Source organism: Lacerta agilis, chromosome 4 (assembly GCF_009819535.1).
Source record: "Lacerta agilis isolate rLacAgi1 chromosome 4, rLacAgi1.pri, whole genome shotgun sequence".
Lineage (NCBI taxonomy): Eukaryota > Metazoa > Chordata > Lepidosauria > Squamata > Lacertidae > Lacerta > Lacerta agilis.
Window position 1 is genome coordinate 38,985,617 of NC_046315.1, and position 13,077 is coordinate 38,998,693.

At 41.2% G+C, this 13,077-nt stretch overlaps 1 protein-coding gene across 1 annotated transcript in view; it reads left to right on the top strand.

Annotated features, from left to right (window-relative positions):
- Positions 1-13,077, top strand: part of PTGFRN (prostaglandin F2 receptor inhibitor) — a 51,583-nt gene that overhangs the window by 21,093 nt on the left and 17,413 nt on the right. The window contains exon 6 of the mRNA XM_033145879.1: positions 9,097-9,516. Coding sequence (XP_033001770.1) covers positions 9,097-9,516 — 420 coding nt within the window. The remainder of the gene's footprint in view (positions 1-9,096; positions 9,517-13,077) is intronic.

The window sequence follows — 13,077 nt, forward strand, 5'->3', positions numbered from 1 at the left end:
TAGCTTGAACTGCCTCCAGTTGTTGTTTTTTAAGTCTGTCTTTATTATAAAATGAAAATAGTCAAGGGCAGTTCATAGGGAAAGCACATGAGGAGAATGTATTCTTACTTAAGTGATTAGTCAAAATATCGTCACAAATAAATGTACTTGTGGGAGAGTTTGTTGCAGGTAGTTCTTAAGAAATTAGTAGAAGAGAATTTGGGAAGACACTGGCACAGGAACCAGAGAGAGACAAGACCTCTGAAGAACAGCATGTTTGGGCCCAATCTCTTTTGAGACTTCTTCAGAGAGAATTGACTCTGTCTTCAAAGGACAGCTAAGACAATTAATGAGATAAGATGCAAGTTTGCTTGAGCTGTCCGTTGCAGAGATTGGATGTTACCCCTTAAGAAGAATCTTGCAGATTTAGGCATTTAATGCAGAACTCACATTGCCTTTGAGGCTGCCACCTGAAGTCAGTGGTAAACTCTTGCTGAAACAAATAAAGGCATAATCATTTACTGCCTCTCTGGCAGGCATCTGGTCAGAAAGTTGCTTATCCAGTGTGTGATGCATTTTGTGCCTGGAATTAGGGTGCATATTTTGAAGCAACTGCATTTGTTTGGGCAGTGTACTGCACAGTCACAAGTCCTAGATCCTTTGGTGCAACAAATATTACATGGTGTTCATTGGACCGACTTGCATACAGTGGTACCTCGGGTTAAGAACTTAATTCGTTCTGGAGGTCCATTCTTAACCTGAAACTGTTCTTAACCTGAAGCACCACTTTAGCTAATGGGGCCTCCCGCTGCCTCTGCACCGCCAGAGCACAATTTCTGTTCTTATCCTGAAGCAAAGTTCTTAACCTGAAGCATTATTTCTGGGTTAGCAGAGTCTGTAACCTGAAGCGTAGGTAACCTGAAGCGTATGTAACCTGAGATACCACTGTACTTATAACTGTTCTGAATTGCCTATGTTAAAACTGTGTATGAGACACTCTCTTGTAATAAGAAATGTAACTGTTCTATTTAATGCAAATAATGCAGTAATAATTGAGCTTGTAACTGATGACCAACATTACTACTACTAAGCATTTAAGGCAATCTATATAATAGCCACTGGATAATCCTCTTGTAAATGAAGATGATACTTTTAACTAAAAGAACATTCTGCATGCATGCTTATAATACTATACTATGCATACTATAATATGTTTGGCTTAAAATTTCCTGTTTGTAACCAGCATTTGTTGTCATTCATGTGGCCAATGACTTGTTCTTCGGAAGTTTATAAAACTACTCAGTGATTTATGCCAAGAAGATGTCATTAGAAAGTATTGCCTGAATGCAGTATTTTCTTCTTTACTTTATTCAACAAATGGAGACATGGAATAGTGTCAGTAAGGGAAGGGTCTGGACAGAATGAGGAATGGAAATTTATTTTCCTCTCTTTGCAGCTTTCCTTATACTGAGTAGATCTCCACTGAGCCTGCACCTCAGAGATGACTCTCCAAGGGATCAAGTGCAAATCCCCTCATTTGGGAATTCACAGGTTGAAAGAGTTTGTGGCAGTGATGCTGATCATCCTCAGACATTTATTAGTATTAGACATTTATTGGCTAGATGAAGCATTTAATGAAATACCAATGGCCAATGTAGGATATGATTGCTTGCTTTCATACCCAAGTTCTATGAGGACAGTTCAATAGCTCAGATTAGCATGCAGATGCTTACCTATAAGGCCTTAGGAGGGGAATCAATTGACTCTCTATGTTTTGTTAATAAGTGATAAGCAAAGCTCTCATCCTGTTCCCCCCCACGCCCCCCCCCAAATAGCTTATTTAGTCAGATGTCTGGATGGCAAAGGGCTGGTATGAAGTAAAACAGGGGTTTCCAAACTCTGGTCCATGGACCACCAGTGTTCTGCGAGCTTCATTTAGGTGAAAATACCCAAATGTGTCTTTGTCCATGGAGTTTTCTTGGCAGGGATACTGGAGTGGCTTGCCAGTTCCTTCTCCAGGTGGATCACATTTAGTCTAAACTCTCCGCTATGACCTGTCCATCTTGACCTGTCCATAGCTTCCCTGAGTAATTCAAGCCCCTTCGCCATGACAAGGCAGTGATCCATGAAGGGACTGCAAGATCAAACCTATCCATTCTTAAAGAAATCAGCCCTGAGTGTTCACTGGAAGGGCAGATCCTGAAGTTGAGGCTCCAGTACTTTGGCCACCTCATGAGAAGGGAAGACTCCCTGGAAAAGACCCTGATGTTGGGAAAGATGGAGGGCACAAGGAGAAGGGGACGACAGAGGATGAGATGGTTGGACAGTGTTCTCGAAGCGACTAGCATGAGTTTGGCCAAACTGCGAAAGGCAGTGAAGGATAGGCGTGCCTGGCGTGCTCTGGTCCATGGGGTCACGAAGAGTCGGACACGACTGAACGACTGAACAACAACCCAAATGTGTAAAAATACAATTAAAAATCACACAGCATCTAGAACAGTTCATTACATACAGTTGCTACAACAAGCTAAGAAAATAATAATAGCCTGCTGAATTAGGCCAATAGCCCATCTAGTCCAGCATCCTGTTCTCACAGTGGCCAACCAGATGCCTATGGGAAACCAGTGAACAGAACATGAGCACAAGAGCACTCTCTCCTCCCATGGTTTCCAGCAACTGGTATTCGGAAGCATTGCGGCCTCCAACTGTGGAAAAGTTTGAGCAAAGTCACCTTGGCTAGTAGCCGTTGATAACCCTCTCCGTGAATTTGTCTAATCCTCATTTAAAGCCATCCAAGTTGGTGGACACCACTGCCTCCTGGGGAATTGAGTTCTATAGGGTCCCTTAAGACCCTCCCTTTTTTACATGGTCCTGGGTGTTGAGGTTGTGAACCACTGAGGTAGAAGTGTTGTGCCTGTTTTTACCTTCTTGCAAATGGCTACAGTCCATGGTATCAGTGACGTAGGGGTCAAACTTGCCCTCGCTTGTGACACCACTGGCAAAAGTACTGGGTAAGGGACCAGGTTTTGATCTCTCTGTATCCCCAAGTACAGTAGCTTAATTGTCTTCTACAAAAGTGATTGGCATCTTATTAATATATTAAACATGGAAGTTGAGGAGAAAATGTGAAAGAGTAGGCTGACAACTTTAAATTACGATACCTCATGGGATTGCCAGCAGTACATGTGAAAAAGATGTAGGGTTCTTAGTGGACCACAGGCTTAACAAGAGGCAAAAAAGTGATACAGCAGCAAAAAAAGCTAATGCTATTCTCTTGACCTGGAGACTATACTTCTAGAAGTAATAGTACTGCTCTATTCTACCTTGGTCAGGCCACATTTGGAGTTTTGACAAATTAGGATGTGTGCAGAGGAGGGTGACCAAGATGATAAAGGGTCTGGAAACCAAGCCTTATGAGGAATGGTTGAGAGAGTTGGGTTGTTTATCCTGAAAAAGAGGAGACTGAGAGCAGATGTGATAGTCGTCTTCAAATATCTAAAGGGCTTCCACATGGAAGATGGAGCAAGCTTGTTTTCTCCTGCTCTGGAGGATAGGACCCAAACCAATGGGTTCAAATGACAAGAAAGGGGATTCATACCAAACATTAGAAAGAACTTTCTGACAGTAAGAGCTGTTCAACAGTGGAACAGACTACCTCGGGAAGTCTCCAAGTCTACAATTCCAGGATTCTATTATTTATTCATTCCATACACAAAACACACCACTATTCTTTCTGTGTGTCCTTTTCTAGTTTTCTGCCCCTTTCCAGCTGTTCCAGGTTTCATAGCTTGAGGACAGCGACACTACTCAGCAGGGTAGCATAGAGACTTTAAACGTGTGTTCTACATTGCCACATTCCTTGCCCAAGTAAACCACCCCTTTTCCAGGCATAACACTATGTATCTGTGCTAATTATTGCTGGGACGGGAGACACTCTTGCATGCTTTCTTGGGGGGTAGGGAGTTGAGAGCTTTCCATTCAAGAAAATGATCTTCACCTTTGAGGAATTGAGTCTGCAGCGTAAAACTATTTTTAATGTGAGCAATTGAGCAGTTTGGTGTTTAGCAGTTTGCACACTGTGCTTCCCCCACCTTTTGCTGTTTCCTTTAGATAGCATTGTACTGTGATCTCCTTTGTACAGTGCTGATTGTCATACCCAGTTTTCTCATCTTCTAGGCAGTGTTTACTCATTGTGAAAACTGCTGCTTGAAGGCAAAAGCACTGCAGAATGTAATCACGAACAAGTACCTTGCGGATCTCTTGGGGGAGGACAAAAGTATTATTGTATGTAGTTTTAATTTTGTGAAGTGTGTGTTGCGAGCTTGGTATATCTTATTTCCCTGTTGCCTCGTAAAAGATTCACCTTGTGTTTAATATTCAGCCAGCTTTTTTATTGGAAGAAAATGGATTGTTGTTCAAACAGTCTAAATGCCAAGCTAGTTCATATCTATAAATAAAAGCCCTGCTTTCATGGTACATGACCTGCCTCTTTCATACTGAAAAGCTAAAATGTATGTGATGTACCTGTAGAAACATGTAGAGGCCAAATGAGGGAGCAGGTCGAGGGAAAACTAGTGTTTGGCACCACTAAACTGCATTTCCTAGTGTAATTCCAAGCCCTTTTCAGATAGCAGCAACAGACTATACTTTTTTTTTTTTGATTGATAGACTAGTCACAAAAATGTGACTAAAATGCTATATTTCATGAACTGTCAGCTTCTGCCTGCTAAAATAGGATGGTGATGGAAGCAGTAGATTTGATATTCTTATGAAGGGCCCTGTGAGCTGCAGTCCTGATGATTTGTGGTGAACTGAACACAAAGCCTAGATGTAATGTTTGTTGCTGCTTTTACATATGACCAGTTTTGGCAAAGTGCCTTTATCTGAACTAAGCTGCCCTACTTTGTAACAAAACTTTTGCAGGATCAGGCAACAAAATTCCAAGAATGAATCCATCTTATAAATCTGGATACTGACTTCATTCTTGATAATATATTAAGCTTTTTTATCATGTCCAGATTGGTAGATGTGTGTAACAATCTTTTGAACATGTTTGCATTTAATACGTTTTTATCGCAGCTCTCCGTAATAACTACCGGTATTGGTAAACTTCTTCTCAGGTTGTATGGTGGGAAATGAGCCATAAGATATACGGTTTTTCCAGTTGATCTTATTTACATTTGTGCACCTTCAGAATGTGGCTCAGTTCTGCATGATATTAACTTCCGTTTAGTGAAAAAATGTTTATTTTGGCACTGTATTCCATGTTACTGCAGGATGAGTCTCAGTAGTATAGAAACAGTATTATTGATTCAAATAGTTTTGTTTATTTAAACTCTCATGTTACCATGAGAAGTTTTAATACTTACATTAACACACAAAACAAACAAGCATTAATACCTACAAATATAAATAAAGTCCTTTCAAGTTTGGTAATAAGTAGCATAAAGCAAAAGCGAGATGATTCATTAGAACAATGTAAACGGCATAAACAGCCATATGTCATTACCAACTTTATCATTGATAAATGTTGATCTTTGATGATTTTCATGGGCCTAAATATAATAATTTATATTATGCTATATTATATTTATAATTTCTGCATTGATGTTCTAACCTGAATCCTACAGTACCAATCAAGTAGAACTGGAACTTTCCTTTTTTCAATACATGGCAATTAATATTTTAGCTGCTGTTGACAGATTTATTGGGGTTTTTTGGCATTCAATGCAGCCTTCAAAATGGTTTAGTAATACTCTAAGCCATCTTATTTGGAATATTGTATCTTGTGATTGATTATAATACACCACTAACTGTCAAAAAAAATTTTTTTATTTCATCTCCAAAATATGTGGCATATAATCTGCATGAGGTTTTCCCAGCAGTTATCCTCAGAGAGATTTATAAATCAGGTTCAGTTTATACGATGTCAGATGCCATTAATGCATGGTTTTATATTCCCCCCCCCTTAAGATTGGCTGTAATTAATGTTTTACCTATTTTTTTCTCCTAGCCCTCCCCAAATTTCTTCTTAAATATTCAAATGCAGGTCTGCTAATCATTTCTTGTGGTAGTTCATGGAACTTATGCTTTGCATTCACTAAAAATCTTATATATTTTTCTATTTAATAGTGTTTCCCCCCCTCAGATGCATAGAGCAATTCCTTCACTGCTGTTGGAATTCTTACTGATTCTCTACTGTATGTGTGTTTGTGTGTAATTATTTTTAATGCAGCAATAGCAAGCCCTATAAGAAAGAATTTATACATCTTTGGGACAAAATGAGACATCACATTACTTATGTGCTCAAGGATACTAACGTGTTTTTCAAATATATGTGTCTTCAAAAAAATCTAATGCTCAAGGCTCCCAAACAGATATGTCCCTTAATATTTATCTCTGTCTGTTCATTATACATATGATGTAAATGTCAACAATCCTGTATTCATATGGCCTATAAGATTGCATTACCGCCACCATCTCAGACTGTGCACATGATATATCCCAATTCTGCCTTAAGAAGTCCAGTAGTCTTAAAAGAGGGACGTGGGTGGTGCTGTAGTCTAAACCACTGAGCCTCTTGGGCTTGCCAATCGGAAGGTCGGCAGTTTGAATCCGTGCGATGGGGTGAGCTCCTGTTGTCTGTCTCAGCTTCTGCCAACCTAGCAGTTCGAAAGCATACCAGTGCAAGTAGATAAATAGGTACTGCTGTGGTGGGAAGGTAAACGGTGTTTCCATGCACTCTGGAACTTGTCACGGTTCTCTGTGCACCAATAGCGGTTTAGTCATGTTGGCCACATGACCTGGAAAGCTGTCTGTGGACAAACACCGGCTCCCTCGGCCTGAAGCAAGATGAGCGCCGCATCCATAGTCGCCTTTGACTGGACTTAACCGTTCAGGGGTCCTTTACCTTTACCTTTTTACCTTAGTCTTAAAAATGGAGGTGAGGCAGTACACAGACAGTGCATAGGTGTCTTTCCAGAACTTGACACTATGCTGAATGGTTGCAAGTACGTAACTTCTGGGATAATGGAACATATCCTGCCTAATAGTGGATGCATATCTGATATTCTTGCAAACAAGTCAAAGATCAAATGGAAGACTTGGGTTATTTTTAAAAAATAATAATAGCACAAATGATAAAAGTTCATAGATTTTTTGAAGTATTGTCAATTATTGTGAGATTAATCCGAAAACCAAATGAATGCTGTATCCTGAATTAAGCTTTGTTTCACTCAAATGTTGCCTAAATCATCTGCAACAGGAGGTACTGTGGGTACATCAGGTGATCTTGGAGGTAGCTGATTTTCTAGATCCATTATAGTCAGAGTTTAGGCCCATATTTGGCACAGAAACTGCTTCAGTTACACTGTATAATGACACCTGTCAGGAGAGAAATGTGTCCCTGTTAACTCTCTTTGACCTCTCAGCGGCTTTAGATACCATCAACCATAGTATCCTCCTGAATCGGGGGTCCGGGTTAGTGAGTGGGTAGCACTGCTTTGCAGTGGTTCTGGTCCTACATGGATGGTCTATTCCAGAGGATGATGCTTTGAGAGTGCTCTTCAACCCTATGGAACCTTCAGTGTAGGGTTCCTCAGGCTTCCATTTTTATCGCGCATGCTATTTAGCATATACATGAAACCACCGAGTGGAGTCATCTGGAGCTTTGGACTATGCTGTCAGCAATATGCTGATGACACACAGCTCTACTTGCAGGTGTCACAGTGGATGTGCTGGGCTGATGTCTTGCCTCAGTAATAGACTGGGTGAAAGCCAATAAACTGAAACTCAGTCCAATAAGACCGAGGCACTGTTAGTGGGCAGTTCCCTGGACCGGATGGATGGGAGATGGCTTTCTTTTGATGGGGTTATATTCTCTCTGAAAGAGCAGGTACACAGCTTGGGGGTACTTCTGCATCCATTGCTGTTGCTTGAGGCTCAGCTGGCCTCAGTGGCATGGAGTGCCTTCCATCAGCTTTGGGTGGTGGCCCAGCTGCGCCCCTATCTGGACAAGGATAGCTTGACTTCTGTCGCCTATACACTGTTAACCTCTAGGTTATATTCCTGCAACACATTATATGTGGGGCTGCCTCTGAAGATGGTTTGGAAACTTCAGCGGGTACAGAATTCAGTGGACAGGTTACTCACTGGGGTAAGACGGTTTGAGCATATTACATTGATCCTGGCCCGACTGCTCTGGTTGCCAATTAGTTTCCAGGCCCAATTCTAAGTGCTGGCTTTGACTTGTAAAATCTTAAATGATGGAGGTATGCAATATGTCATGGACCACCGCTCCCCATATGAACTGACCATCATCTGAGGCCCTTCCTCGTGTGCTGCCATGAGTGCAGGCCTTTTCTGTGGTGTCTCTCCAGGGAGGCTCATCTGGTATCTTCATTACATATCTTTAAGCACCAGGCAAAAACTTTATTCTTCTCCCAGACCTTTGTTTAATTAGCCAATGTATGGTTTTTGAACTGTGGTGGGGGAATATTGCTTTTGTTTGCTACTATGTTATATATTTTTGTGGTTTTTTAAAAAAAATATTGTAAACTACTCTGATCTTCAGAAGAAGGGCTGTATAGATAATTAATAAATAGAAGAAATAAACAAAATTTGGTAAAGCTATTTTTTCCAGACTCTTAAGTTCACCCATGCCCATTTGGGCAGCCACTACATAGTGTTAAATGGAAACTCTAACTTCTTATTAAGGCTCAGTTAGGACTTCACCCAAGCATGAAGATTAAATTCTCAGTATATAATTATTCTGCATGCCTACCTTTCCTTGCTGCTTCTGTTCCTCATGTATTGTCACAGCATTCTGCTAAGTAGCCACTAAAGGCTGTGTCACTTGGGCTGTGGTCTTGTGCATACTTGCCTGAGAGTAGCCCCATTGAACACAGTGGGAATTATGCTATTAGGTTTGCATACTCTCCTGAGATTCTTTATGTGTTTGCCTCTAACAGACTATGATGCCCACTCCTCAGTTTGTTTGTTTTTTAACATGAAATGCACTGCTGAATGTTAGATTGCAGCATTAATACCTTGTTTGCTGTATATGTTTGTCCATCCTTTGCTTGTGGCTTATGTCTGTGCCTCCTTTGCTCTTCTCAGATTATATGCTGACCGTAGAGGCTGTGAAACTGAAGCCATTCTTCATGGCAGGGCACACCTTTGAAATGACATGCAAGGTGTCTTCCCAGAACATCAAGACTCCTCGTTACTCAGTCCTCATTACAGCCGAGAAGCATCTGAATGATCGGTCAACTCCTAATGGGACCACTCGCATAATTTCTCTCAATCAAGATTCAGTGGTCAGACGGGAAGATTGGACAGACCAGGAACGGGTGGATGGTGTGGTCTTGGAAAAGGTTCAGGAGAACGAGTTCCGCTACAGGATGTACCAGACACAGATTTCTGATGCTGGGTTGTATCGCTGTGTGGTGACTGCATGGTCACCAGGGGGTGGAGGCATGTGGCGAGAGGCAGTCAATGGTTTATCCAACCCGATCCAGATAGACTTCCAGACCTCAGGTCAGTGCAAAGCTCAAAATGTTAATCGGTGAGAAAACATGACAATAGTGCCTGTCTCAGAGATTCATTCAGAAAAGCTGTGGTCCGTGGATCAGAATTTCCCCCTTTTATATTGCTGTGCATTTAAGAAATTCATGAAGTTCTGTTCCATAAAGAAATCCTAAAGTCATGGTATTGCCAAATAATATTTCTGTAGTCTTTATTGCTAGTTGAAATCCAGGAAATTGGGATGGAAATGCCATGCTTATGAACACATATTTTACTTCTCTCCATATGAATTTGATAAAAGTTACTCGGGCATCCGAGTATTGATCTGTAAGTCTGCCAGTTGCCCATTGAGCCTTTAAAGATGGTCACTTGAAGTCTTAAATTTCTCTGAAGTCAGATGTGCTTGAATGGAGAATCCTCTTTGGGGTAGTCATAGTAGCTATCAGGCAGTCTTCTCTAGCTTGGTGCCCTTCAGGTGTTTCTGCACCACAACTTCCATAATTTCTGACCATTGCCCCTGTTAGGAGTTCCCAGCAATATCTGGAGGGAACAGAAGTACCGGGTAGCTGCGCATTCAAGTATTTCATAAGGTCATTCAGAAGCAAGTAGCTATGGACTATCAGTGCTTGCCATTATACTTATCCTGGCATCCCTGTTTCTTAACTTGGTTTGTCCCAAACTCTGGAATTGATTGTTCATTTAAAACTTCTGAACACCAGTGAAAGTGGAAATTGTTCTAAAGTTATGGCATCTGACTGCTTCCATAACTATTGGAGCAATAAATAAATCATAAAGTTACAGTACTCCCTGCCTGGGAAAAAAGGCTTAACAAAGTTTGGCTGTAATGGCAAAAATAACACCTAAGAGTGAGAATTGCAGGTGAATATAGAAATAAACTTGGGGGAAACTGATTGCCCAGAGTACAGTATTACAATATTTACAAGGAAATAATTACCTTCTGCAAAAGCAAATTCAAACAGGTTTAATTTTTTAATAGTGGTTCATGGGAGGCGGCAGCAGCAGCAATCTCCCAGCACCAGTGGAAATGTGCCGCTGCTGCCACCACCCCAAGAACCACCAACAATTCTCGGTAGCTGTGGGATTGCAGAAATGAATGTTGTGTTACAGCTTATTCCTTCCTTTGCTACTCTGACTGGTGTGCTAGCTCCTCTCAGAAGTGTGAAAGTGTGAAAGCACATGGGTGGCCACACGGTGGGGTGCCACTCAACAGTGCACCAGAGTTTGCTGCAGTAGACACCAAAAGTGTGAGCAAAAAGTATGAGCCAAGGAGCCATACCCAACGGTAGCTCTTCAGTGTTTGAAGATGCTCAGTCATTTCTCTTCATGCTACACACAGCTCCAATAGTATGACAGTGTTTGGTGGGTGAAAATAAAATGTATTAAGTGGCTCTAACATGTTGCCTACCCATGTTTTATTTTAAAACAAGACCTTCAATCTGAACCATGCCCAACCCAGGCAATACCCTGTGTAACCTTAGGGACTATGGTTAAAGGAAATCTCAAAGATTTCCACATAAAAGCTTTTAGTGGTTGTTGCAATAGATGTCTGTGTTCTTATTGATTTTTTGCGTGAAGCTGGGAGGACTTATTTGGATCGAAAGACTTTTCAACCAGTGGTTTGGCTTACTGCCAGAGCTGTTTGGAGTATCACTTTTGTCTGAATGGTTTCATGTTTCAAGAAAAGCTCTTCAGGATGTGAATGTGCAATTTAGCTGAACTGAAGGAGGTCTCTCTGTCTCCCCCCCCACCCCACCCCCCGTGTAAATTGGTGTCTGCACTCATTCTCAAGTTATTTATTTATTTTTACCCTAGGAGCCCTGACATGCAGATGTGCTTTAGAAAGGTTTCCATGAACTCTCATAGAAGAATGTGTATCAGATTCTTTCCAAAGTTAGAAGCAATGTTAGTTTCAGAAAAACCAAGGGAGTCTTGAGGTTCTTAAAAGCCAAACAGATTTATTATGATATCTGTTGCATCTGATGAAGTGGATTCTAGTCCCTGAAAGGTTATGCCCTAGGCCTAGTCCATTTGTTAGTCTTCTAGTTGCCACAAAGCTCCCTTGTTTATCCCAGGGGTAGTAGAATTGCCAGCTTGAGACGAAAAGATTCCCTACGACTCTCACTCACTGATCATTGTTTTGCTGTGGTGCAATGAATGCACATCTTTTTAAAACACTTGTCTGAAGCAAGGACATCTTCTAACCTGGAGTTCATAAATCAGGACACACAAGATCTCTAATCTATATTCTCCTTCATTCGGTATCAACAGAAGGTTGTTCCCAACTGTGCAACAAAAACCTCTGTTCAATTTACTGTATTAAGTCTCTTAAAACAGGAACTATCACTAATTTGCTCAAGGCTATTTCACAGTCTTAAGAGTTCTCATTGCTAGCAAATGATCCTTTATTTTCACCAGCCGAAAATTTTCCAGTTTCTATTCACCCAATTGACATAGTCTTTTAGGTACTCCGAGTTTCCTTTCCTACCTTATATTTATAATCCTGCCTCATGCAACTTGGTAAGTCAAACAGTAATTTACCGGGACTGTGTGGCGTTGCGGTGCTTTGTTCTTCCCTAGTCGTTTTTATTCTCTCGCCACTCTAAACCAAGGTTTGGATTAACGTGTTCTCCAAACACATGGGCTCATGGTTCAGCTCTTTCCTCGCTAATCATGAGCTGTAGTCGTAATCCTATTCTACTTCCCATTCATCTAATTATATACACACCCAACCTCAAATTGTGTTAAAGGCAAGAGGCACCAAAATCTGTTCAAGGCTTGGCATGATGCAGGCACCCCATTTTGTCTGCAAGATCTTTTAGTGACTTGGAAACCATAGATAAGCAGGTCTGAGCTTGGAGGAAGGTCAGAATACAAATTTAACTGTTAATAGTATCTGATCCTTCTTTAACATATGGTGGTGCAATTCCTGGAGCTTGTAATGATGTGAGCCAGTGTGGTGCTTTGGGGCACATTTGTACTTTTCTTTTCCCTTTCAGCATATCCTTCTGCTAAGCAGAATGAGGAATTACTTTCAGGTTGGTAGCAAGATCTCTCATTTATTATAGTGGATCCATTGTTGTTTTTGGAACGTCATGTTGGTCGTTGGGCATCCTTGGGCTCTTGTCAACAAGGCTGCCAATAATGTAAAGGTTTGTTTGAGGGTTTGTTTTGCTTTTGAGAGGCTCCCACCTCCTGAAGCACATGTCCTAAGCCGTTCAGCTGCTCAGCACTACTTTTCTGGGCTTTAGATGTATGAGAGCTGTATGGTTGCAAACTGCGAAAGGAAACCTTTCGCAGGCATGGCTGCATAACCTGGCCAGTGAACTCTTGAGTTCCCTGAAGGCAAGAGATAGCACAAGGCAACACTTCAGCACCAGAGGCATAACGAAAATACGTGAGGGCAAAACCTCAGGCGCATCTTGTCTAACTTGCTTTATATCTTTTAATAAAAGAGGTTGGCTTTTCAGTAACAAAGTAGTATGTGCTCTTTCAGGGCTCCAGGTAATGTGATATCACATTTATTATGTCCCCTACCAAGAGAAGAACAACATG